General features: G+C 43.7%; 1 protein-coding gene across 2 annotated transcripts in view; it reads left to right on the top strand.

The window, feature by feature from the left end:
• BANP (BTG3 associated nuclear protein) overlaps positions 1-27,909 on the top strand; it is a 137,561-nt gene that overhangs the window by 43,905 nt on the left and 65,747 nt on the right. The window contains exons 7-9 of one of the 2 annotated variants that reach the window (XM_084270337.1): positions 10,654-10,821; positions 23,486-23,616; positions 26,989-27,051. In XM_084270337.1, the coding sequence (XP_084126463.1) occupies positions 10,654-10,821; positions 23,486-23,616; positions 26,989-27,051 (362 nt within the window). Of the gene's footprint in view, positions 1-10,653; positions 10,822-23,485; positions 23,617-26,979; positions 27,052-27,909 lie in introns of both variants that reach the window. The other variant, XM_084270336.1, reaches the window with a different exon arrangement.

Below are 27,909 nucleotides of genomic sequence, written 5' to 3'. Positions count from 1 at the left end.
GCAAGCCCTGAACCCTGATGTCAGGAACAAGTGCTGGACCATTTGTAATCAAGGTGTTGAGTGTGATGTCCAAGGATCCTCTTCATCACTTCTAAAGATCCGTCCTAGCTATGAAGTTACAAGTGAAATAGAAGAGCCTTTGTGTCACGGTTGTACTAATCCCTGTTTTCTTTGGGCTGATTCCTCCACACATGGAACTTCTCCAGTGTTATGACTGTCTGCAGAGTAGTTGCTCCAGTGTGCAGCAGTGGTGTCCCTAATCCAGAAGGATGTGGGGCATGGCTTACTCTCACTGGCTGTAGAGGAGGCTGGTGCTTGCCCAGAATCACTTGGGCTCAGTCCCTGCATAAATAACATACCCTAAATGAGCTCCCAGTGGACTTCAGACAAAGATTTTCTTTACTATCAGAGACCTGTAGAGGACAAAATTGACCTTTTTCAGTGTGCTCTTAGAAGACATGAAGAGTCTTAAAAGTATTTGATCCCTGACATGCTGAGAGCAGCTCAGCCACCAAACACAGATCGATCAGCACGAGAATAATGTCCCTTCATCTGGAAAAGGCATTGCTGTGCTCAGAGCGAGCTGTGACTTCACAGCATCTCATAAACAGCATTCCAGCAGGCTGTGTAGCTTTCCCTTTCGGGGCTGTGAGCTTTCCCTCCATATCACAAGGGTTAAAAAGTGCAGTGAGGAGATGCCTCAAGCTGACTGCAAGTGAAATGTAAATAGATTCCCGCAGCATTCAGGTTTCTGTTGTGCTGGTCCTTTCCAAAGCCACAAGCTCCTTCGGAAGGGGGGAAATTTTCGTTGTTGATTCAGCAGGGAGTTTTTCTTGGCGGCACGTGGGGTGGCGTTTGCCATCCAGATGGGCTCCCCAGGCACTGCGGCGAGGGCTTATGTAACGGGACGCCTCGGGAAGGGGGTGGTTAAAGCAACAGCCCTCCTTTTTCCCTGGGTTCTGCTGCTGGTTCTGTCAGATCGCGTTGTGCTGCTGGGGAAAAGAGAAACTTTAGCTGTTTCCTAAACTTCTCTGTACAATTATGGCCATCAAAAGTGACCTGATGGGACGTTGTTGGCTGTGGGTCCTTCAAATCAGAAACGCTGATTTTGATCCAGTGTCATTGCTTCAATTTAGGTGATTCCATTTATTTTAGGCTTTGATTTCAAGGAGTAAGTTGATCCTTGGGTAAAAAACACATCTTAAAAAATGGGAGGGTCTTATTAATGTTTATCAATATTTTAAGTATGGGATGCAGGGGGAAATGGCCAGCCCCTTTTCAGTGATCTATGGAGACAGGACAAGGGGTAATGGCTGCAAGTTGGACCATAGGAAGTTCCACACCAACGTGTGGAAGAACCTTTACACAGTGAGGGTGAGGGAGCCCTGGGACAGGCTGCCCAGGGGGTGTGGAGTCTCCTTCTCTGGAAAGATGCCAGCCGCCTCTGGACACCGACCTGTGTGACCTGTCCCAGGGACCCTGCTTTGGCAGGGGGTTGGACCCGATGAGCTCTCAAAGTCCCTTCCAACCCCTGTGATGCTGTGATTCTATGAAATATCAGGTATGGGCCGTTTCAAATCAGAGCAACGTCTAATAAACCTGGAGAGCAAAAGAAGCAGCTGGATCTTTGCTCAGTCGCTCTGATCTTCTATGCTCTGACCTTTTTGAATGTGCAAAACCCAAGAGGTAAAGGTAACTAAAGGCTTAAAAGTGGGGGTATCCCCTTTGCTTTTTACTATGCAAGAGGGCTGCAGTTATCTTGAGCGCATTAGGTATTTTATTTGGAAGGAGATGTTAGTGGCCGGGTGAGTCAAACGAGCATTGGAGTCTTTAGGTCCTAATCTTCATGAAAAGCTATTTCAGATGAAATTGCTTGTGCAGTTTATGTGGAATGCTGCCATTGCAATTTTTAGCTGGACAGCTTGAGGTCTATGAAATATGTGATTTTTCTTTCTTCCTGAGACCTGAATGTTGCACGAATGTGGATGTTGTGGGAGGAAACGAAACATAGATCATCTCTTTTTTTTTTTTTTGGAGGTGTATTGGTTTATTTGCTGTGTCTCTTTGGATTTTTGTAATCTGGGTTTGTTTTTTTTTTTTTTTTTAGAGCAAGCAAAGAGTTTAAAAAATATTGGGGGGGGGGGGAACCTGGAAGCAAACATCAGTTGTCCAGCATCATCCTGGTGGAGTACATCTCTTGTAATCTGGGAACTGAGGCAAGTCTGTAGTAGGTGATGTGAAGACTTTTCTGTTTTGGTTTGTAAACCTTTTGATTATTTTCTTGTGGGGTTGATTGAGTCCATTTAATGACTTATGAAAACCAAGAAGTGTCCAATTAATGCTCTGGTTGTTAACCAGTTACATTTATGTGTCTTGCTATTCTATTGCCATCAGGGAAAAGCAATCAATAGATCTCTATGGGAATGTCTGTATTGTGGAGCTCACTTTAGTCAGGAACGTGGCAAATACTCGATTCCCATCAGGATTAATTCACTCTCTTCCATTTCACGGCATATCTCTGGTTCTGCAGTTCTGCTGACCCTTTGGAGAGCTCGGGTGTGCTGCAGGGACCTCTGAGGATGAGCAAACGTACACATCCCCGAATTTCCATTGCTGCCGTTTGGTGCTGGAATGGTAAAGTTGCTGTTCCACTAGATGGCATTGTTTGCATGCTGATGGCTGGCTGAAGGAGTCAAAACCAAACAGGTTCTGCTCGTGATAAAATAGATTTAAAAATAGATTAAAGATAGATTGGCTGGTTTTCCAGGAAGGTGGTAAAGGTGTGTCTGAATGTAGGAGCTCTTTTGCTTTGGAAGAGGATCTGTGGTGGAATTTGGAGATTCTGGTGGCTAATTAATGTTACTTTTGATTCTAAAACTTCTGATGGGGTCCTGTAGTCCTGTGTGGGTCCTTTTAATTTGTGCAACAAAGATGCATAAAGCAATTCTTAACTTCATGTTCCTGCTGGTTCTGTGATTTGTTAAAAATGAAATGCTCTGGCAAATAGCCTAAAGTAATATTAATGAAATACTCAGGCAAATTCGCTTTTAATACAGTTAGTTGTTAAATATACTGACAGTTGGAAGGTAGTTATTATTTCTTTAACAGTAAACTGCCAGATTTTCCATCTGAGCCAAACCTGTGATTAAGCATCAATAGGCACTTACTTTCTCCTGTTAATCAGTTGTAGAAGGTGAATGGTCTCTTGCAGGATGCCTTTGCTTGGGGCAAATGCAAATAGTAAATGTGGCTACAGCCATCTGTCTGCATCCCCTGAACCATCAGCTCTGCTGCTTCGATGGATGGAGGGTGTTGTAACAGCTGAAGCAGGGAGTGATTCATGGTTGCCTGTATGTGCAAACACTTTTTATGCTGCTTGGTAGATATTTCAAGCAAGTTCATTTCTGAAATGTTTCCTCAACATGATAATCTGTGACGGTATCGAGGAAAACGTCCCTGCCTGTTCTTCCCAGTGGTTCAACGTTCTGTTTGCATAGAATTATAATCAGCAGAGTGCCTAAACAGTACAATTAACATTTTATAAATAGCTGCTGATTGTAGTTGTAACACTTGTGCTTCTCTTTGATGCTGGTTCAGCAAAATGCCCTCTTTTGATCCCAGAAGTATTCCTACCAGATGGACTCTTGGCTTTGATTTGGGAGCTGAGATGAGAAAATGTTGGTTTAGATTGTTGGTTTTCTTGAAATAGCTATCCCATCCTGCTGTTGTGTGTGTTAGGAAGGAGGTTTTCATTCTGAAAGGGAAGCAGTGCATGGTAGGGTGTTGCCATAACCCATCCTGTTCTTGCCCTCCTGCAATTTACAGTAGTCATAGTTTGGGCAGATGGTGCCTCAGTAATTGTAAGACCTGTGTTACAGGGATTTTGGGGAGTGGGACTGGGATGCTGATAGGCTGATGGCAGTTCAGTCCACAGTCTCACCCTAATCTGCTTATCCTGTAAAAGGTGTGAAAACACAGTGTGCACAGTGTGGCTCCTGTGGCTCTATATGTATCTATATAGCACCTGCATCATGATGGCAGTGGGAAGCCAGGAGAATTCTGTGATACGAGTGATACCCTCCTGGAAAAAAGGTTTTTCAGTGTCCTTGAAGCTAGCCCTTATTCCCTAAACTGTCTGATCACATGCTCACATGGCCACTGACTTCATCCAACATTTTTTCACATCTGGAACGTTTCCTTGAACATGCCTGGCTCTTCCAGTTGTGTTCTTAGTGGTATTTATGAATTTCCTTATTCCCTGGTCATCACAGATTTAATTTTCCTACTATTTGTAAAAAAGGTGTAGAAATTTTTTATAAATTAATAGTTATAAAGTTACCTAAGTTGTAACTCCTTGTGATCTCTAGTAGAACTGAGTTCCTACTGTCCAAGTAGAAAGGGATTAGATTAACGTGGAGTTGTGAGGTTTATGTATTGCTGTAACTTAGTGGAAGAGTATAGTGAAATAACCTGCTTTCTGTGGAATCTTATTTACAGAATCCCTCTTTAACTGTGTCTTCTGTACCCAGGAAAACAAGGCATTTCTTTCCTCTAAAAGCCAACAATTGAATATTCCCCAAAACTACTCAGATTTTGTGAACATTTTACAGTGCTTAATTTTATGTTTCCATGTTCAAAATATTCAATATATTACTGAGATGGGTTTAGTAAACCTTTCCTTAGATATGTGCAGCAGAATAGGATTCCAGGTACCTGCTGAGTAGAGCTTGTGTCTGCAAGCTCTAGTCTTGCAGTCTATAAATGTATGTAGCTGGTAGGAGGATATGGGTGTAATAGTTAAACGAAGGCGCTGTAGAAATAGGATAGAAAACAAAGTAATTGCTTGGTAGCTGAATTTTCCTCCCCTCCTTGCTCTCTCCAAGTTTTTAAGGGCTCCCCCCGTCTCTTCTTGGCCCTTGTTTAGCCTGCAGATGAGAACAGTGTTATGGGAAGTGATTATCTGGCGACGTGATTGACGTTGGGAGAAGCTGCCAAGGTTCTGCCACCCTGACCTCACCGGGGCGAGCTTTCCTTGACCGAGGACGACGTTCCTCTCCCCCTCCAGCATCCCTTTGCCCAACCCTAAATGCTTCTGACTTTTGGAGGGGGAAACAGCCTCCCAGCTGTGGAGATCATGTCGTCCCGTCCCCCCCACCCCGTTCCCAGCTCTCAAATGAGTAAACAATTACTCTTTTTAAAATTGTTTCAATATGGTCACTGCATGACCATGATTACGTTTGAAGAATTGAAGCCTGAAGGCGCAAGAAGGAACTTCAGAGGTGCTTCATTTTTTTTTTCCCCTCCCCTGTTCCAATATTTAGTGCAGCAGATTTCGTTGTCATACGCTCTTCGTTTAATAAAAAGAACTCCAAATGTATGACCCTTACGTGAAAAAATGCGTTTTGTTAGCCAAACCCCCAAATAATCACCCCTCTTCATGATTCTGTGCAGGCAGAATCATGAAGCCCTTGTTTTTCATCATATCCATCGTATTCCCGTCAATTAAAAAAAGGGTTGTGTTAATTGGTTTAATCGCTTGGATTTTGAAAATGACATCCTGTTTTAGATTTTTCAAATGATTAAAAAATGGAAAATGGAGAGTTAACCAAATCTCTTCGGATTGCATGTAAATACGGCGTTAGTTTATACACGTGGCCGTTGGATTCCCTGCTGGGAGCACTTTCCCCAGCCTTTCGAAAGGTAACAGGGACAGAGGGATGAGTCTCTGCCATCCCAGGATAAAGGGCAGCAAGAGGGAACGCTGCCAAGTCCCTGGAAATAACGATTTACCTTGTAATTGTTGGAGGAATCTGGTATTTCTGGAGGATGGGAGGCAGCACAACCGAGCAGTATCCGAACGCGAGCGATTGATGTGAAGTTTGTTCTTTAGGAGGCTGATTCTGAACGCGATATCAAGATGGAATATTTCATGTCTGGTTTTGATATTGCGAATGTCTTATCTTCCTCCTCAATTTGTTCTTAATTAAATTTCTTTACAATCTAATGTTTTATGTGGATTGTTTTGTCTGCTGGCTGACTTCTGACCTTTGAGAAAAGAGAGGATTGCTTTCTCAGGAACGCTGTTTTCCAGGGGGTTTCTTTATGCCTAATTAGCTCTGCTTCTCCCTCTGTTTTGTACATCAGATGCCCAAGATGTTTTGGGACTATGTGGCCGTTTCAGACATCGCTGCCGACGATCTTTATGTTTGTATCGTATCATCTTCCCTACATTCCCAAGCTCTTTCTTTTTTTACTTGAACCACAGGAAGATTTATTTCTGTGGTGAGCAAGACTTAACCCTCCAACTTGTCGTGCTTGTCATCTTTTTAGTTTTATAGGAATTTCAGCAAAAAACATGCGGTGTTTCTAACCCCAGGGTCTGGAAGGCAGAACTCAGCGTGATGCACCTGTTGGCTTTTAAAGCCCATTCCTTTGATTTTCCCTGATGCACGCTCACATTCCTCCTAAGCCTTTGCTCCATAAGATTTTAACGCTCGTTCTTGCTCACAAACCAAAGCAGTTTCCTCTTTGTGCCTTTGAGAACAGCCCGGGTTTCTGGGAATTCTTCGTGCAGACCTTTTTCGTCTCCTAAGCTGCTGCTGGTGTGTATCTGGGCTATAGGAATCACTCAAGCTCCTGCAATTTTTTTGATAACTGGACTATTTTAAGTCTCTGGTGTGTTTTCATAGAAAGCTATGTTAAGGAAGTGAGGTTCCCAAAGAAAGCAAACTTTGGACCCTTTGTGTTTAAAAACAAGCACATCCTTTGAGTGTTACCGGCAACCATTTGAATAAAAAGATTGCTAAAAACACAGCCTGAGACGATCTAAATCCTTTATTTCTCTCCTCATAGAAGTACATCTGTCTTCCAAAATGCTCTTGTCTTTTTGCCAAAGTGCTGAATTATATTGCTTGAATGTATTTTATGCTTTTTAGCAGGGTTGTTATGTGGCTCGCAGATCCTGCTCTTGCTTACAAATTACAGTGCTTCATGCTGCTTTTGACTAGCAAATGTTCCGAAAAAGTCAAATCCTTTCTCACCAAAGTATTTCTGTCTTCTCTAATACCTGCTTCCCCAGGTGAAAAGTCTCATTTGTGGTATCTTGCTTTAGTGCTGCCTTCCTAACTCTTTATTTTCTTGCTATTTGACATAGTCGGAATGAGACAGCTGAAAGCTCTCCGGCATGCGATCGTTTATGGGTAGAGAACAGCAAGTCAGCACGCTTGAGTGTTCTAATATTGTTTGCACATGTTGTCAAGATGTATCTGATCACTACAGGTAAATCAAATCTCTAATGTTACAGTGAACTTTTTATCTACTTAAAAAAAAATTCCCTGCAGTCGTTAGCATTAGATGTTTCTTCAGTCGTGGGTGGACTGTTATGAAATGCAATTGCTAAAGACCTGTTCGTAGAACAACTGGGGAGATTTATACATCTGAAAGTCATTTAACCTTTATATCAACTATCTCTGTACTTAAGGGCTAATTTTTCATGCCCAATTGGCATGTGCAGTTACTGTGACTGTGTGTGCAGTTACAGTAAAAATCTCTGCAAACAGTCGGTGTTTCGTCTGTACCAGTTTTACACCTTCAACCACTGGAACAGCTGGGTAGGAATTTCATGACTGGGGGCACAGAAATGAGCACGTCTGCCTTTCAGAATCTGTGCCTGGTCTCTCCAGCCCAAAATCATCTTCTCTGACCTCACCCTGTTTAGCTTGTGATCTGTTTTCCTTCACGGAGAGAACACGACTTCAGAGGAAAGCATGGTAGTGGTCTCCCTATCTGGTATTTCGTGGCCTGTCCTTATCGCACTGATTAACCATTAGCTTTTGAGATCAGTAAATAGCAGAAGGTATTTTCCTGTCTCCTCTCACTGGAGGGATGTTTTATGTCACAGCTCTGGCACACATCATCTTCCTCAAGCTCTTGTCCTGCTCTGCTTGGGTCTCCTCGCATGAACAGCTCGCTGCACCCAGGGCTCTCTTGTCCCAAATAATTTATATTGCTTTTGATTCCTCTCAAAATTAAGTGACACTCTGGAGTATCCTGTGGATTACACTGTAATAGTTAAAATCCTGAGCCAGACTGCTTTTCCATCAGTTTTCTGTGACCTACAATGGATTCAGTCCCCTCTCTGAGCAGAGCAGCATTCAACGTGAAAGTCATTAAAATGTACTTAGGGATGAAATATGGACTTTTTTCAAAATAACCCCGGAGCACATGAGTGTTTTATGTGGGACTACACAAGTACCTTTGTACAGACTGACAGCTGAAGCCACAGAAAGAGTTAAAGCACAACTATTTTTATTGGACATTACTGCAAACACTTATAAAGCCATTTCTCTGCTCAGTGCATGTTAGTAATAGATTACGCTGAGAAATGTGGGCTTGGTACTTACAATACAGAATGTGCTTTCCTTTTGCTGACACCTATGGAAAGGAGACTCTTGCACAGCAGCAGATGATCATTTCAGGCGATTTTTCCTCCTTTCCTACTCCCACCCACTTTTTGGAGACATAATGTAGGGGTTGGAAAGTGATGCCGACGTTACGCGTTTGCTGTCCCTTGCAGCGAGAAATCTTGGGGTCTGTGAAGCGTTTTTGAGTTTGATGCCTGTGCTTTCCTCCTGTATGCTCTCTCTATTATTTCAGATTACCTGTCAAACAGATCTATCAGAAAATTGAGAGCATCAGAAAATGGGTGTGTTTAAAAACTGATGATGTCAAGAGATAGAGAACTTGAGCTGGCTATGTCAGATGCGTAACGTGCGGATTTCAGTTTCAGAGGACTCTGGCCTCATCTGTAATCCAGGGGAAAGCACAAAGCTCTCAGGTTTTTGTGGACTTGGAGTTTTGCAGCTGTAGGTTTCAACATATTTGTCTTACAGGAGCAGACCACATCCTGTTCTTAGGACTGTACAGCGGCTTAAGTACTTCAGGAGATCAGGATCCTGTTTGAGAGTAGGATCGAAATCCCAGTAGGTTGGAAAGATGCATTTCACACCCTGTGAAGTACAATAAACCCATACAAAAAGGGAAATAAGAATCTTAGAGATCCTTTGGGTGTAGACATGTTGAGTAAAAGTATCTATTACAGCTTTGGGTTGTTTTTCAACTACAATATTGCACATCTAAATCCAGAAAGCTTGAAAGCGCTGAAGTTTTAGGGAATGTTAAATGTTCAGATAGCCCTGTTTATATTCACAGATTTTGAACCTTTGAGTGTACTTTTTCAAATGTTCTTTTCTGCATCCTTAAGGATTCTGTGATTCTCTTAACGTACTGTCAGATGCTTTCAGCTGTTGATGCTTTAAGCAAAATCTAAACCACTCAGAAGCTTACAATGAAATGGCAGAAGAATGCAGCAATATGAGGAGGACCTTGAAACAGCTGACAATGCACAATGCTTCCTTCCCAGTTTTAGAGTCCAGATGTTGAACAAATATTTATTGTCATACCTGAAATAGTCTTTTTTTGCTCCGTTTCTTGTGTAACTGGGCTTCCTCTTCAGGTGCAGAGGTTGCACGTGGTGCTCAGCCTGGTTTGAGTTGGCAGCAGGGCTTGATCTGTATGAGCTTTTCTTTGAAATACTCAGCTCCACTCACGAATCAACGTTGTGTTTATGTAATAGTTGGGCAATTTAGCACCAACTGCTGGGAAGTGCTTAATGTGGCTCTTCAGATGGCTTAATACTACTAGTGTCGTTTTGGCTTGGGAGTGCAGGATCCTTCAGTCGGTCAGTATTGCACAGCTTGGATGGCACAGGGCAGTTTCCATGGGCAGAAGTGTGCAGATGAGGAAATCTAGACTGCTGACACTTTAAAATCCTTAACTGTGCATAGGTAGGATTGCTTCATTTTGTGAACAGCTGTTGAAATCACACCACTGTACAGCTTTAGCCTTTTCCTAGAAATGTCTTTGTAGCCCTTTAGGCAGTGGCAAGCAGTAGGGCAGGCCTGAAGTCTTCAGGGTTGCTTTGTTCACCTCGTGTAAGTGCACTAGGGGGCATCAAAGGGAGTGTGGCCAGCAGTTCACAGGAGGGGATCCTCCCCCTCAGCTCTGCCCTGTTCAGGCCCCACCTGGAATATTGTTCCTAGTTCTGGGCTCCCTAGTATGAAAGGGACAGGGATCTCCTGGAGAGAATCCAGCAAAGGACTACAGAGATGATTAAAGGCCTGGAGCATCTCTCCTGTGAGGAAAGGCTGAGTGAGCTGGGGCTGTTCAGCCTGGAGAGAAGAAGCCTGAGAGGGGATCTGATCAATGGGTATCAATAGCTGAAGGGTGGGACACAGGGGGCCATGGGCAGCCTCTGCTCAGTGTCTGTGGGGACAGGACAAGGGGCGATGGGCTGAAGTTGGAGCACAGGGAGTTCCCCCCCCAATCTGGGGAAGAACTTCTTCCCGGTGAGGGATCCCTGGGACAGGCTGCCCAGGGGCTGTGGAGTCTCCTTCTCTGGAGATACTCCAGCCCCATCTGGACACCGACCTGTGTGCCCTGTCCCAGGGACCCTGCTTTGGCAGGGGGTTGGACTCCATGGGCTCTGGAGGCCCCTTCCCACCCCTGTGATTCTGTGACGGTGTGTCAGCTATGCGTTTCTTTATTATATGGATTTATGCTGACTTTCATCCCTCTGTTTCTCTGTAATTGCAGGTCACCTCTTCTACAAATTTGGAATCTCAGAATCTGACTGGTATCGAATCAAGCAGAGCATCGACTCCAAATGCCGAACAGCCTGGAGGCGGAAACAGCGAGGGCAGAGTCTTGCTGTGAAAAGCTTTTCAAGGCGAACACCTTCATCCTCATCCTACAGTGGTTCAGGTAAAAAAACAAACCATCCCCCCAAAACCCAACAAACCCCAGCAGAAATGGAAACTTGCAGTAACAATGCCATTGTGGGGTTTTTTTCAATATACCTGAAAATCATTTGAATCTTATATGTATAAAAGGTACATGTAGAACCCACAAACATGAATGTTTTTGTGTAACAAAAGATAACCAGAGAAACCCACATTTCCCACAGTTTTTGGACTGGTTTTTATATTCCTGCTTTTTTTTAAGTACCACTTACCACTGGCAGAGAGACCTCTCTGTTACAGTGTACGTATATCTCCAGAGCTCCTCAAGGAGTGTATCCAGGTAGTATGTGAAACCAGCCACTTGTAGTTAAAGCATCATGGGCCTTCATTGCAAACCAACCACCTCAGAGTCCTTCACAGCCTGGTAAGATGAGCTTTTAATCCTGTTTCATCTACAAAATGTGGTCACACTCCTGGTTGGGGTGTGTTAGTGATCCTAGAGAAGTTGTGAGATTCTGCAGGGACAGGACAAGGGGCGATGGCCTCAAGTTGGAGCACAGGGAGTTCCACACTAAATGGGGAAGAACTTCTTCCTGATGAGGATGAGGGAGCCCTGGGACAGGCTGCCCAGGGGGTGTGGAGTCTCCTTCTCTGGAGAGATTCCAGCCCCATCTGGACACCTCCCTGTGTGACCTGTCCTAGGGACCCTGCTTTGGCAGGGGCTTGGACCTGATGATCTCTGGAGGTCCCTTCCAACCCCTACAATTCTGTGATTCTGAGATGTGTGTGTGCTCACAAGGGTGAGATGAAGAAGGGAGTCTGTCTCTAAAACAGTAGTAAAATACAGATTTGCCAGAAAAGAAAGTGTAGTGTATTCCAGCGTGGGAGAGGTTGGCTTGGATTTGCACGTTATCTGAATGCCTGGCTTCACAGGGATGCTTGAGAATGTCCATCCACATGTCTTAGCTGAAAAAATGCAGCACGTGTAGCTTTGTGCAATCATAGGGGCTTCTTTTACCATGTTCAATTTTTGGAGTAGAAGGTTAAAACGTTTCTGCAACTGATGCTCATCAGAGGATTCAAGTGAGTAAATCTTTCTTGGTGTTTTCACACCATTTAGTAGGACGTGCTAAATTTTGTTCCTGAAGTCTTTTCCTCTGAAGAAATTAAATACATTATAGGTGATTTTATATTTCCATATAGGTATGTAGGCATGAATAATAACACATGAAAAATACTGACCTAAGGAGTGTTCTCATAGGACATGTTCTGGCTCATGCTTTTAATATAAAGCAGTGTTACGGGACATTTGTACATCATATATTAAAACCAGGGGTTTGGATGGGAGCCCAAAGAAAAGGAAGTAAGTTTATTTGCCTGCATAAAATTTTTGGTTGCATGTTAACACTAACCACTGTATCTCATGCAAAGAATGCCAAAATCTGCTTTCAATGGAAAACTTTATGTGCTGGAACTGGGAATCATATCCAAAATTCTCAAATTAAAACAACTAATCAACGTAATGATAACCATAAGCCGTATATGTTGATGGGACTTTTATTTTCAGTCTCTCAGCAATCAGTATTTTAGAGCAGAAATGCAGTAGTAAGTGGCTGTTACGGGCCTGTGCTCATTAGACCATACTCCTTGAGTGTTGTTGAGATTTAGTATTAAAAATTCTTAATCTTGAATCTCCTGGCTGGGAGATTTAGGGAGCCCAGTGTAGAGAAACAAAGCTCAGGGAGCCTCTTGCCTTCAGAAGGTAAGGCAGTAAGTTTTGGTGTGTTGTTTTTGTTGTGGTACAGCTGAAAACACGAGGTCTTTCCTTCTCCCCTTCCCAGTTCTACTAACCTGATTTGTGGGTCAATTGTTCCTGTGGGTACAAAGACACCCAAATGAGCTGCTGGGATTCCTGCTGCCTGAGGAAGGTGGGAGCAGAGTGGAGCAGACACTCAGGGGCTGGTTCTGCCCGAGCCACCTTTGGGTAGCTGGGCTGTGTGCCCCGGCTGGCTGCAGCCCTTGACACAGCGATCTCCAGAGGTTCCCTGGTTGGCTTTACACCACCCAGGGCTCCTGCTGCACGGGCTCTCTCATCTCCTGAGTTCTCTAGATAGCAAAGAGGTGGCTGTATGTCCTTACAAAGATCTCTTTGGTCCTGAACATGGTGAAGGTGAGCCAAGGCACGTTGGCATGCCATTGGCAGGCCACTGCAGCCAGAAGTAGAGCACCAACAATAACACTGAAATCTTCCTTTAGTAACAGTACATGAAAGTCTCCCCCTGGATTCAGAGTCTTTTGGTAAATTTCTTTAAAATATTGCTCTTACTCAGCACATCATTGGTGGTGTTTTCTGGGAGGCTGGAAGGATGTTAGATGAACAAACTGCTGCGTTCACACCCGCTGTGGAAAAGCTCTTAGGAAAACAAACTTCTTTCCAAAATCAGGTGGGAAATGGGATTTCACCTGAAGTAGGATAAACCAGGAGTGCAGGTTGAGAGGCTGAATGAGCAGATGGAGAAAAGAAAGAGAAGAAAAGCAGCAAAGGAAAACCACGTGGAGTCATGCAGGTTTAGAAGGGTAACTTTTGGATAACAGGGCTGTAATTCCACCTCTCTGTTCAGGTAAGTTCATGGACTGCTCAGACTTTGCCTTTGTGGTTTGACATCCCTGGAACCCCTCAGTGGAATTACGGCATCATAATTCACAGGCATCTGTTCCTTATTATACACACTGTATAGTGGATATAGCAGAATTCCTTCTGCCAGCTAGCAGGAAGGAGAAGTAATATTTCACAGCTCTGAAGTAAAGGAGGTCTGTATTTCACAGTTATGACAACATAGCTGTCAAATACGGCTTTTTAAAGTGTTACATATGAACCCAGACAGTTTTTATGGTAGCATTTGTTTCAGGGGGCAATTTAAGGTGAGCCTTGAAGGGTCTGGAATTCAGCTACTTGAGAAACTGTCTTTCCCACTGTTAGTTATAGCTATTAAGATCAGCTTCTAGGTGCTCTGTGTCAGGTCTCCACCCAGCTGTGGTTGCTGCTGTCTGCAGAAGAATACCTGAGCCTGGTTTCACCGAATAACAGGTTGTGCCATGTCAGTTCACATGGAACAGGCACTTGAGCTGGTTCCCTGTTAGGGGAGAGAAAGAAAAAGATCTAATGCCAAAAAAAAAAAAGGCTTTTAAAAGGTTGAGAATGGGACCCATGTTGTGTTTTCACTGTGAGGGATGCAGGGGTGTCCTTGTGAACATCCTCTGAGCTGTTCTGAGAAGCTCCAGCTACGGCTCTGCTCTCTCAGCGTAAGACTGTAGGAGTTGAGTTCCAAGAAGTGGAAATCATTTAGTTTGATCTGGAAATTTAGCAGAGGTTCAATGACCAGCCAGGTTAGGTCACTGTGGACCCTGCATGAGCTGTGTCCTGAGTTAGGTTCTGCAATCATGTTTCACATGCAGCAGGAAAGCAGGTTCACATCTCATCTTGTAAACAAGCGTTTTGCTTTATGCCACGTGGGGAAAAGAATGACTCAGATTGCCCACCCCCTTTACCATTGGAGCTGCTTGTGGAAGGACTTAAACCCACTGATTTTTAGCTAGATGGTGATGATTTCCTTGGGAAGTTTTAAGATTTACTCTAGAAGATATTCCCATACTCTTCTGAAAACACTTTGAGATGTGCTGTTGCCATCAAGAGATGCTTTGAGTTGTCCCATAGGGCCACAGAGTCTGCCATGAGCCTTAAGTGCTCTGAAAACATCATTAGGAGGTTTCAATATGATTTCAGTGCCCTGAGTATGAATGAATACATACCACTCTCCCTGTATGAGCTCCTTCCAGAGCTTGGTAAGGTTTTTCCACTTCTAGATATGAAATACTACAATCACAAGTTAAAACTGTGACTGAGAGGTGCAACAAGAAAAAGGCTCAAATCCAAAGCTGTTGTGTTTGGCCTGAAGTGATATTTTTCATCAGCTATCTCTAGGGGCTGAGAACAGCAAGATAGCTTTCTGTTATGTCTTGGTATAATAATACATGTTTCAATCAACAGCAATTTATTGGCAGTTCTTTCAGCCTTGCAAAGGAGCACTGTTCTTTTATGTGTTACAGAGTATTTGCTTAAATGTTGGTGTGCTAGGAGTCTAGAATAACTCAGTGCTTTCTGTTTGGCAGTGAAAATTGTTGAATATCTCTAAATATGATTAAAAATAATATTTTTGTTAGTCCTGAAATAGTCTCAAATCAGCATGGTCGCTGCCCTGCTGGACACCCTCCCCCATGAATTAGGGATTGGATTTTTCCAGAGCTGCTTTTTTAGCAGCAATTCATTTTCCTCAATTAAAAAGCAAAAAAAAGTGCAGCAGTTTGCCATGACCTGAGTCTGATTATTTCTCTGGCTCTGAGGAGTCTTGAAGGTGATTGTATGCAGTAAGAGGTTGCCCAGAGAAGCTGCAGAGACACTGTCCCTGGAGATGGTCACAATGCTCCTGCGCGCAGTCTGGTGGTGGTTGCCCATGCTGTGAGGAGGGACGTTGGATTTGATGATCTCCAGAGGTCACTTCCAACCTCATCTGTTCTCTCAGCCCTGCTGAGAAGGACCTGGGTGTCATGGTGAATGACAAACTTAACATAAGCCAGCAGTGGCTTTTGCAGCTGGGAAGGGCGATGGGATCCTGGGCTCCATCAGCAGAGGGGTGGCAGCAGGTTCAGGGCGGGGATTGTCCCTCTCTACTCTGCCCTTGTGAGGCCCCAGCTGGAGTCCTGTGTCCAGAGCTGGGGACCAACACAAGGAAGATGTGGGGCTGTTGGAGAGGGGTCAGAGGAGCCACAGAGATGATCAGAGGGCTGGAGCAGCTCCCCTACGGAGAGAGGCTGAGGGAGCTGGGCTGGGTCAGCCTGGAGAAGAGAAGAGAAGGCTGTGGGGGGACCTCACTGCAGCCTTCCAGTCCCTGAAGGGAGCAGAGGAACAGGAGGGGAATCAGCTTGTAAAAAGGGTAGATAGTGGCAGGACAAGGGGGCTGGAGTGAAGCTGAAGGAGGGAAGGTTTAAATGAGATATTAAGGGGCAGTTTTTTACAGAGAGTGGTGAGGGGCTGGAAGGGGCTGCCCAGAGAGGGGGTGGGTGCCCCATCCCTGGGGGTGTTCAAGGCCAGGTTGGCTGGGGCCCTGGGCAACCTTGTGTAGCTCCAGGCCTGGAGGTTGATGTCCCTGCCTGTGGCAGGGGGTTGGAGCTCTGTGACCCTTGGGGTCCCTTCCAACCCAGACCATTCTATGATTCTATTCTTGAGCTTCATTCTTCTGACCTCTCCAATGAGTATGTAACTTTTAGGCTTTTTCTGCTTGTGCATAACAGCCCATGTAGCACGTGGCTTTAATTTGAGTCGTGCAGTTGGAAATGATAACAGTTTTCACCTCTGCTCTGTTTATCATATGGAAAAGTTAGCTATGCAAATGACAGAGCAAAGCAGGAGGCTCAGCCCCCAGTCCATATGCAGCCTTTACAGGCTTTTGGCACTGTATTTCTGTGGTGATGTTCAACTGGTAGTAGTTCAGGAGGAATCAATCCACAGGCAAAAATACGCCTGAGGAAGCCATTGGGAAAATATGAACGACTCTCTTCTGTCCTTTACCCCCAAGGATATTAATTGAGATTGTTCTCCATTTAATTGACTCTGCAGCTTTACAGTCGCCACAAGATTTATGGGTAGCATAAAGGTGTTGTAGCAGTCTCTTATTTAGGCAGAAGTTGATTTTCCATATTTTATCTGGTGGTTCTGTTTGAATCTGTTGCCTTTTGTTGGAATGGAGGTATTAAATGCAGTGGTTTGCTCTTCTCAGAGCCAACTCTTTGCTCCTTAATGTTCTTTTCCCTGTGAGCTGTGCACATGGCTGCCATGCTAATTTAGCTAGATACTCTTAGTGGTCTGTGGAGGGAAGACAGTAGGAAATGAGGTTTTTTGGGAGGAGGATTAATTGAAGAGTGCTTTCTCCCTTTCTTTTAATTTCTCTTAAGATTGTTAAAGCTGTTATCACAGTTTTCCATGTTGGAATTTTTAATTAGTTCTATGACTTTGGGATTTATACATAGATTTAGGCTGAAGTGCTCAGCCTGTGCTGAGATGTCACATATAAAAATGGATGTGCAGCCCAATCTTCAAAGCTCTTCTGCAGAATTGGAGGCACTGAGCACTGGGTGAGTCAGGTGGAGATAATGGTTTACAGACTGCAGTTTTCTTCCTATTAATTGTTCCATAAAGGTGTTTTTCCTGCTTTTTCTTTGAAGGCTGCTTTGCTACATCTGGCTGTCAACCTTCCACATCAAGGAAGCAAGAAATTCTGTCCTAGTTTGTAAGCAGAAGTGTGAGGCTGGGGGGTTATACACTAGGAAAACAATTTTGGATATCAAGGGAGGAGACTATAGAACCCCAGCCTGGTCTGGGTTGGAAGGGACCCCAAGGGTCACAGAGCTCCAACCCCCTGCCACAGGCAGGGACACCAACCTCCAGGCCTGGAGCCACACAAGGTTGCCCAGGGCCCCATCCAAGCTGGCCTTGAACACCCCCAGGGATGGGGCACCCACTCCCTCTCTGGGCAGCCTGTTCCAGCCCCTCACCACTCTCTCTGGAAAGAACTTCCCCCTAATATCTGATTTAAACCTTCCCTCCTTCAGCTTCACTCCATCCCCTTTGTCCTGCCATTATCTACCCTTTTAACAAGCCGATTCCCCTCCTGTTCCTCTGCTCCCTTCAAGGACTGGAAGGCTGCAGTGAGGTCCCCCCACAGCCTTCTCTTCTCTAGGCTGAACTATGCAGGAATCCCCTCTGCTGAATCCCCTCTGCCAAATCCCCTTCCAAAACAAGAAGGTAGATGCCCAACTGATAAATGTGCAGTAGAATGGGAAAGAGTTAGAAAATGCCAAAGGTTTTGCCTTCAGAGTGAGGAGTTTTAAAACTGATCTCAGCTGAGAATTAAACACACGTAGTCTTCAAACAGTTATAAATTACATTTGGCTGACAAGTCTGATCTTGCTCTGTGGTGTCCAAGTAAATGCTTTGGTGGGGGCGATTGTGCCAACGCTGGAACATCCATCTGAGAAGCCAGACTCACTTAGGCCAAGTTTTCTGTGACTCCTCAGCACGTGCAGTAAACAAATGGAAAATGTAAAAGGTCTTAAGAGGAAGGAGTATTGCAGCAGTTGGGTTTTTCCCCCCCTGTACCACAGCTTAATTACCCGTGGAACAGTCTGCACAACATCTTCTGCTCTGTGGGTGGTTCCAGAGCCATTGTGTGTAGTGGAGGGTGCGCTGGGGGATCAGCCTCTGGAGTAGCACCACGTCAGCTCCTCAGTCCATGTCAAAGCAGCCCTTTGTAGCTCGTGCAGGGGCAGGTTTCAAAGCAGGAGTTCAGCTGTCTCACTTCTCAGTGCCAGGGCTTCTCTTCTGTATCAAAGTTGTAAATGTGAGGCTAGATAGTTTAGGCGATAGTGATTCATAGCTGTTGACATATCCTCTCTTCAAGCTGTGTGCTATTCATGTTTGTGTTTGTTTTTTGATGGGGAATGTTTAAAAATGGATAAATATTACTTTTGTCTGGTCAGAGATTTGGAGAGGAAAAACAATACTTATAAAGGATGTTTTGTTTTTAGACACTGTTGAATCCTCACTCTTCTTTCTTCCTAAGAAGAAAAAAAAAAACACACTAAAATCCTGACAAAAAAGAAAGAAATCCCAACTGTTGTGTTTGCAGTGGGGCCAAACTGGAATCTATTTATAAGTGACCATAAGAGATGTGCAGTACCATTGCATTTGGCTGCCCACCTCTGAAAAGCATGATAACTTCTGGCATCTGTGAAGCAAAAGACAGTATATAAGGAAAAGTTTTTGGACTTGGTAATTAAAAATGCATTTCAATGTCTGCATTTAAGAATATATGTCTAAATATGTATCTTTATCTGTCACAACTCTTCTTTTTTTGGTACTCTTAGAAACATAGAATCACAGACTGGTTTGGGTTGGAAGGGACCCCAAGGGTCACAGAGCTCCAACCCCCTGCCACAGGCAGGAACACCAACCTCCAGGCCTGGAGCTACACAAGGTTGCCCAGGGCCCCATCCAAGCTGGCCTTGAACACCCCCAGGGATGGGGCACCCACCCCCTCTCTGGGCAGCCCCTTCCAGCCCCTCACCACTCTCTCTGGAAAGAACTTCCCCCTAATATCTCATCTCACCCTTCCCTCCTCCAGCTTCACTCCAGCCCCCTTGTCCTGCCAGTCTCTGCCCTTTAACAAGCTGATTCCCCTCCTGTTCCTCTGCTCCCTTCAGGGACTGGAAGGCTGCAGTGAGGTCCCCCCACAGCCTTCTCTTGTCTAGGCTGACCCAGCCCAGCTCCCTCGGCCTCCCTCCATAGGGGAGCTGCTCCAGTGCATAACAATCAGAAAATAAATGCTTGTTATGAATCGTGTTCTCTCAGCAGCACAGCACTGCACTCTGTGTAATGGCATGTGTAAGGTACAGAAGTTCTGCTAGGAGGTTATTAAACCTGTAAGGGAAATACATCTTCTCTCCCTTGTGTCCCAAGACCAGATTTGCTCGTTGTGTATGTATATTTACATCATTACTATATATAGATAGAGCATAAATATATGTAGTATATATCATATCCATGAAGTTATATACATACCCGTGTGTGTGTATGCATGCACACACCTAAATGAAGAATTATCTGTTTGGACAGTGTGGTTTGACTGGAAGTCGAGTTGTAACTCAACTCAGCTGTTGAATTAAGTAGTGGGGAACTGAGAAGCGTGATGGAAAGACAAGACCTCAGCTGAAGAGACTAGTGGCAGCTTGTATGAAGCAAGATGAGTAACTGTGGGCTTCCTTAGCCATTCAGCTTCCTAACAAAATGCTATTTGTAAAATTAAAAACTACCAAAAAATCAATTTCATAAAATACTTGTCAGACTAAAGTAATGGGAATGTGAGAACAAGTGACAAAGAGGTGTAAGTAAATGATCTTTCTAGAATATCTGCTACTTTCAGTGACCATGATAAAGCCACTGGCAGTGGAAAGGACAATCTAGTATCAGAATCTGAACAAATCACGTTTTTAGTTAGTTGGTGGTGTGGTTTCTCATATTACAGGACTCTTCTGCCAGTTGTGATTTGTAAATCCCATCTGGCAAACCTTCAGTGTGGAAATACTGGAGCTGCCCAGTAAGCAACAGGGCTGTAATTAAGAAATGATGAATGCTCTGCAGTTACCTACCAGTCCAGTGTAAGGTATTAAAGATGTGCGTCCAGTAAACAGCAAAACCACGTACTCATGATGTTACTCTAAGTGTTCTGGTTGTAGTTATGTGTTTGCAGATTGTTAACATAATCAGAGCTGCCTAGTTGAATTGTTAAGCAACTAAACTAAACTCTTCAACAAGTAAGTAAATGCTAGCTCGGTGGTTTTGAGTTAATTTCCAGACCCCATGTTTAGACTTCAAATTATCTTCCTACACACATGTTTGCAGACAGGATGAAAAACCCCCAAACGAGGGATTTTATTAAAGAACATTTCCATTAAAGCAGTTGTACGAGGGGATAAAGCTCATTCTTGCAAAAGGAACACTCTCTTTTCAATATAAATCTTGGATCATTAAGTGGAGATATTAAAATGTTATGAAACGTGGCTTCCTGCTGTGTTAAAAACCAACCAGCCTTCTTTAAAAAAAATCAGTCCAACAGCCATCTCTGAGCAGGACGAGCCCTATCTAGTGCTTATTTAAACAATTTAAACAGAAAGTCTTGTAAGGAAATGATCTACAATGGAAGTAGAGTGACACTGTTCCTTAAATATTTTCCTTATAGTTTCCGGTGCTTGGACAGCTTGAAAGCCTTGTAGGATTGGCTGTTATGATATGTTAGACGTTAATGTGTTTTACGTTACGTTACAGCTTAAAAGGCATCGTCAGAGCAATAAATGACTTGGAAAAATGTGTAAAATGGTGAAGGCTTCAGAGATTTCATTCGGTGTGTTTTGGGGGCATAGCAAGAGAAAACTGTTTCACAGAATCACAAGGTTGGAAGCGACCTTTGGAGATCATCAAGTCTCAGCACCCTTGGGTGAATCCCATCAGGTCCCATTGACTTGTTAGTGTCGAACTGGCCAAGTAGGTCGCTAATCATTTCCTCCTGAACCATGGGAATTTTGCTATTCTTCCCCTCTCTATCAGCCAGATCCTGAGGATGAGTACTCAGGGAATAACCATCTTTACTATTATAGACTGAGGTAAAGAAGGAATTAAGGACCTCAGCCTTGTCCTTACCCCTTGTCACTAATGTTCCCTCAGTATCCAATAAGGGCTGGAGATTCTCCTTGACCCTCCTCTTACTGTTAATGTACCTAGAAAAGGACTTTTTTTTATCTTTTACAGAACTGGCCAGGCTGAGTTCCAGTTCAGCTTTAGCCCTTCTGACTTTCTCCCTACATGATCTTACTAAATTCCTACAGTCGGCCCAAGACACCTGCCCCTTCTTCCAAAGGTCATATTTTTCCCACATTTCCCGAAGATCTTCCTGGATCTCCCTACTCAGCCAAGCTGGTTTCCTTCCTCAACGACTCCTCTTCCGACAGGCTGGGACAGCCTGTTCTTGTGCTGCCAAGATTTCCTTCTTGAGGAGCAACCAACCCTCTTGGGCTCCTCTGCCCTCAAGGGCTGCCTCCCATGGAATCTTATTGAGCAGCTTCCTGAACAGATCTAAGTCAGCCCTACAGAAGTCTAAGGTGCTTGTTCTGGTGTTCCCCTTTCTTACTTCTCCCAGTACTAAGAATTCTATCAACTCATGATCACTGTGCCCCAGGCGTCCTCCAACCTTCACATCCCCCACTAGGCCTTCTCTGTTTACAAACAACAAGTCCAGCAGGGCACCTTCCCTGGTGGGTTCATTCACCAGCTGGGTCAGGAAGTTGTCTTCCAAACACCCCAGGAATCTGCTAGACTGCTTCCTCCCTGCTGTATTGTACCTCCAGGAGACATCTGGTAAATTGAAGTCCCCAATAAGGATGAGGGCTGGTGATCCTGAGACTTCTCCCAGTTGTTTAAAAAACAACTCCTCAGCTTCCTCCTCCTGATCAGGTGGTCTATAGTAGACTCCTATCGCTGTACCTCCCTGATTTCATTTTCCTCTGATCTTTACCCAGAGGCAGTCAACCCTTTCATCATCATACTCCAGCTCCAGGCAGTCAAAACATTCTCTGACATACAGGGCTACCCCACCTCCTCTCCTACCCAGCCTGTCACGCCTGTGTAGTTTATAGCCAGCAATTGCAGTACTCCAATCATATGAATAAGTTTAAGTTGTTTATTGTAGTAATGTATATAAAAAGTCTTTCTTCAAATTTATTATTCCAACAGCCCATTGTGACTCTGGTTCTCCAGTGAGTCTCCAAAAAAAGGTGGGAAGGAGGAAAATTGGGGCTGAAACTTGATATGGAATTAATGTGATGCTGGGATGTTTTAAGGTTTGTCCTGGCATTGTGGGCTTGAATTTGTCACATGTGCTGCAAAAATGCAGTTGATCAATAGCCCCAGGTTTTTACCCTGGTTCCTAAGAGACATCTGGTATCTAGTGATACATTTACCTGCCAAAAACATTCAAGGAATTTTAGTTCTTTGTATGTGCCTTTTGCCTCTTACATTTATAAGAAGCCTTTCCCTGCAGCTGGAAAACCTGGAAATGAATCTGATGTGTTGTCTTCTTCTACTGCCTAAAACTACCTGAAGGGAGGTTGTAGAGAGGTGGGTGATGGTCTCTTCAGCCAGGGGACAGGAGCTGGGACAAGGGGCAATGGGCTCAAGCTGCCCCAGGGCAGGGTCAGCTCAGCTGGGAGGGAAATGTTCTTCCCTGGCAGAGTTGTGGGGCTGTGGCACAGGCTGCCCAGGGAGGGGCTGAGTCACCATCCCTGGATGTGTTTAAAAAAAGGGTAGATGAGGTGCTCAGGAATATGGTTTAGCACAGGACAGGAACAGTTGGACTTGATGATATTAAAGGTCTTTTCCAACCTTGTGATTCTGTAATGCAAGTTGTCATCCTCTTGAAACCATGTGGTGGTTTGCTTGGTGGCTGTTGCAAAGATAATGCCCAGGTGTCTTCCTTTTGTAGGGGTGTTCTCAGTTGGCCATGCTTTGCAGTAGGGTTTAAAACCATCTAGGTCAAGAAATCAACCTGCTCTTTTGAGGTTAAAAAAATAATTTTCCAGGTTTGTGTGTCAGTGTGAATTAAAGATGACGGATCTTGAAAAACAATTGAGAGAGATAATTTATTTATATGATCATTTCAATTTATGGGCTGGGTTTTTAAATGTGCCCTTGTGGCGATGGCAGGATAGTTCCCAGCAGTACAGGTGCACCAATGGGACAGGACAGGATCTCATGTGGGTTTGCTGTGGTGACTTTAGGTTCAAGAGATGCTTTTTAAATGTATGCTTTCTAAGAGACAAAAGAAGAGCCCTTGGAACTCCATTGGGATTTGTTGCATGTCTGCAGGTGAGCAGTGACCACATGTAAGGATAGTAATATTTACATGATCTACATCTGCTTCCTGACCACGTTTGGTTTCCAGAGTTTTTGAGGACATGATGTTGCGTGGCCACAGGCATGAGATGCACACATATAACATGCTGGCTTTTTCTCTCTCTTTCAGAGGGATCGCAAGGTTCAGTTTCAGCTTCTAATGAGATCCAGCAGAACCAGCCACAGGCTCTACACTATGCACTAGCCAACGCCCAGCAGGTTCAGATCCACCAAATAGGAGAAGATGGACAAGTCCAAGTAGTATGTACTCAACTTCTTCTAAATGATTCCCTTTAAAGAATCTAGATCACTGCAAACTTTGCATCACTTGCAATTTTATTGTTTAATTTTAAGCAAGTGACCAGTCATCACTTTGTAAGCATGAATTTCAGGAACTAAGACCTATGAAAGAAATGTGGAGGGTTGTTGTGCCAAAGCCTTCACGCAGGATTCACTCACACAGTTGTAGATAAATGCACCTTCATTGCTGTACACAGATTTGGCTACTCTCTGCCTGTCTGTTTGCTGACTCTTGCCATAATAATAGCAGACCTGCTAAGCATGTGATTTACATGTCAGACATAGTTCCAGCTCTGGCTTGCAAAACAAGACTGCATTTATTTATTTATTTTCATTTCAAACAACCCCTGCCTTCTCAGGCATTTTTGAACATCTGTTCACCGAATCCTTTACATGTGTATTCATTTAGCTACATGTATATAAGTAAAAGTTATAAATATTGACATTTTTTAAGCCTGAGACTCCAACCATAACTCAGGCCGTGATTATTTTTATATATGGTTTTAGTGTACTCTGAAAAAACCCTCACCTTGGCTGTAGTTCCTGCGGGCTACAGTTTGACTATGAGGATTGTTTTAAATTCAACTTTTAGGAAAAAAAAAAATCAGAAGAAAAAGAAAATGAAATCCTGGATTGTGTGGTGTTCAGAAACAGCCAGTCCCATCTGCACGCTCCTTCTTCTGTGGTAGAAACCTGAGAATTTAATGTGTGAAATCTGTCTGCTCTTAGTTTTAAAAATCTTTGAGGCTTTCCAGTTCACAGTGTTTGTGCTTCTATAACACAGAAGCATTTTTACAAGTGGTAGTATTGTGTTGAATGTACCCAGAGGTCTGAGTATGGGCCCTACTCAGCAGCGCCAGGCACAGAACAGAAGAACATGTGCACCTCTATGTATGTACCCACTCTGCCTGCTTTCCTTTGAAACCAAGCTAAAGAAACAGGTGGAAATGGGCAAATAAACAGGAATTCTTGGGAGTGATTTGTCAATAATATGAGCTGTAGTAGCCAGAGGTCTGGCTGTTGCAAAGGTTTTATTCAATAGCGTTACAAGGAGAAATGGAGGAGAAAAGCATTGTGGAAATTGGGATGGAGTTTGAAGATGCACAGCACAGTGTTGAAGGCATGTGTCAGAGCTGTAAGCCTTGTTTAGGAGGATAACTTAAAATATTAGCCATTTTTGTGGGGTGCATGAAGGGGTTTGAGATGAGCGTGATTGGGAAGGCACTTTAGGCAACAACCCTCAAGAGTTGTGGAGAGGGAATTGCAATAGAGAGAATGTTTTTCAGAAGTGAAAAAGGTTGCTGATAAAGGAAGAGAAAGGAAGGAGCTGGGGGGTGGGTGTAAGGGATGTTAGGGACGAGTAGCTGTGAGATTTGGACAAGTTTGGAAAGTCTGGACCACCCCTCTGGTGTTCCAGAAAGCCTTGCCCTTTCCTGTTCTGTACTGGGATACTCTATGGTTTCAGTGGAAGTTGAGGAGCTAATCCTGAAGAAGTGATTGCTTAATGGAGCTACATCCTAAATGCTTTGAGTTACTCAAACTTGGAAGGGGACTGAAGAGCAGTTTGGTAGATTAACTCATAAACCTTTTCCCCCTGTCTCTGGAGAGCATCCTCAGCAAAGTAATTCTCCTTCCACAGGAACTGGGTGCAGAGGATCTGTCTGCACTTCCCTTTTGCCATAAGCTTACAGTATTACTGTGTGAATTCCTTTGCCTCTTGGTTCCCCTACAGATATTAAAGGCCATATTTTAACTGCTGCAATAGATCTTTTTTTGCTTGTGGTATCTGGGAAAAACCCACTACGACCCACAACGTGTTGTCAAACGTGTGGAGGGGGTTGTAGGTTGAAACAGATAAAGATGGCTGTGGGGGGACCTCATTGCAGCATTCCAGTCCCTTCCAGTCTGGGATTCTATGGTGTTGCTTCTCCACTTGTAGGGAATGATAGATGCAGATCAGGTGAAGAATCATTAGGAAGGTAGTAGCTAGTTATGCTGTGTAAGATTAAAAATACCAGTACTGACTTGAACTAGTGGACAGATGGAAAGGACTGTCCTTGAGGACCAGCTGTGTGTGTGCAGAAGAGGAGCAAGCAGTTGTTTTTTTGGAATGCTGCACAATCTGAAGGTGAACCAAGTGACCCTCTCCCCCCTCCTGTTACTCCATAAGGGTTGCTTATATTTGAAATCGCTATAAATGGATCTTTTAAATGCTCAGTGCTTTTTCCTGGGAGCCCTGAGAGCTTGATGTTAAGGAGGGAAAGTGATTCTAATCTCAACAGGGACTGGGCTGTGCTCTAATTTTATATACAGTCCCTATTGTCAGAGTGATACTTTCAGTATGTTTTTTCTCCCTATAAATAGACAGTTTCCTTCCAAAGGAAATGAAACTGTTTGAAATAGAGGGATCTGTGTTTCTCTGAAAATCACATGCAATTGTTCTTGTGTTATAAAATCAGAAGAGCCTTTGACAGAATTCCAAATCATTATCTTTAATCTCTGTCTCATGCAGGCATATTAAAACGAACACAAAGCCTTATAAACCTTGAAGTAGGTTATTTAGAATCCAATCTCCCTTCAGGTGAATCACGGTAGCGAAGACTTCACTGGGCTGGTCAGGATGCACGAGGAATTCCATCCAGTCTTATCCGTCTTTCTATCGAATGGGAGGCTTGATACCATTCTGAAGTGGTGGCTGTGGTCAGCAGCACAGTGTATTTATAGTATTAAAGCTGTTAGGGCAGATGCCTCACTAATGTAAACCAATGTACATGCGCTCACACTAATGCCTTCCTGCCAGTTTAGAGCACGCAGAGAGATACCCTTTACTGTGCTTCACCATAACGATGTGAGTGTACAAAGGTGTCTGGATGCTTATAGATACCTTTTAAAACCTCAATCTTGGTTGAGTAGGAAGTCTTGGCATATCTGTTTTAAGACCTGGGTTTCCAAGGTCTTTAAATGATTCTTATGCCCGAAACATTCATACTATTTAAAGACCAGAGCAAGTTAGTCCCAGGCTTTGTGTATCAGTGAAAAATACAGAGACTTTGTCCATAGAGAAATGCATTACATCAGTGTTATTTATTATCCTGCCTATTTTCTTTCATTCATTCTTTCTTCAAAGGTGCTCTGCTTCAATTTTGCATTGAAAGATGGGGAAATACAGATGCACTTCATTCATTTTTTAATGCTATCTTTAATGGTTTTCATTGAATAAGTGTTCTGCTTTCATATATTCAGCTGTATTGAATCCAAGGTAGTAGTTTCTTCCTCTGGTGACGATTTTCTTCTGATGCTCCTTGGTGTTTTCTTTTGTTGCGGATCCCACAGGGCCATCTCCACATAGCCCAGGTGCCTCAAGGCGAGCAAGTCCAAATCACGCAGGACAGCGAGGTGAGCCGAAAGTTTCTGTGTCCCTGGAGCAGATGTTACTATAACTTGGGGTCCCAGTTCTAAACCCGCTCCTCTGACATCTGCTGAGCAAGCTGCAAAGCCCAATGGAATGGAAATGGATAAATCCAATACTGAACCCTCCAATTTTGGATAGTTCTTCCCCACTCAGGCACAACAGGCCTTAAAGCCAGCTGAATTTACCTGTGTGAGAGTGATATTGGTGGTTATTTAACATGAGTAGAGACTCCTAACTACTAGTGCTGCTGTTAGATTTCCTGAGCACTTTGTTTACATGAAGAAGCAATATCTAAACAAGTTAAAACATAAAGGCAGAGTACAATATAGTCTGTATGGTTTCCATATAGAGGTTTTTTTACTCTGTGTTAAGCATATCTGCCTGTGGGTTAGTTTAATTAATTTCCAAAGTACCCTAAAATCGCATCTCATAAAACCACTTTGGGTGTTGAGGATTGCTGTTAACACAAGGAGATATTGCAGAATAAATACTGTAAATATTATATAAATATTATCATTAAAGGCTGTCGCCTTTAGAAGAGCTTGTCAGACCGAGAGGGAAATAAGACAGGATCAAAATGTTCTGGATCCAAAGGAATCAATAGTGGGTTACAGTAAATCTGAAGCAGTTCTTGGGTAAAGAGCCACTGAGAAAATAATGATTCAGCAGATAGCTGCAGTTAATCCCAAAGCTCAAGCACACCCCGTGTCCGTTGGCTTCATCGGAAGTTCCCCTATGTAAAGCTTGTAAGGATTACATTTGTCTGTGACAGATGAAAACATCTGGTTTAGAATTTATTACGATATATACAGCTTCAAATAAGAGGAAGTGCTGCCAGTAAG

The sequence above is a fragment of the Gallinula chloropus genome (assembly GCF_964237585.1).
Source record: "Gallinula chloropus genome assembly, chromosome: 13".
NCBI lineage: Eukaryota > Metazoa > Chordata > Aves > Gruiformes > Rallidae > Gallinula > Gallinula chloropus.
The sequence above is the reverse complement of the archived record's forward strand: the minus strand, read 5'-3'. Positions and strand labels throughout refer to the sequence as shown.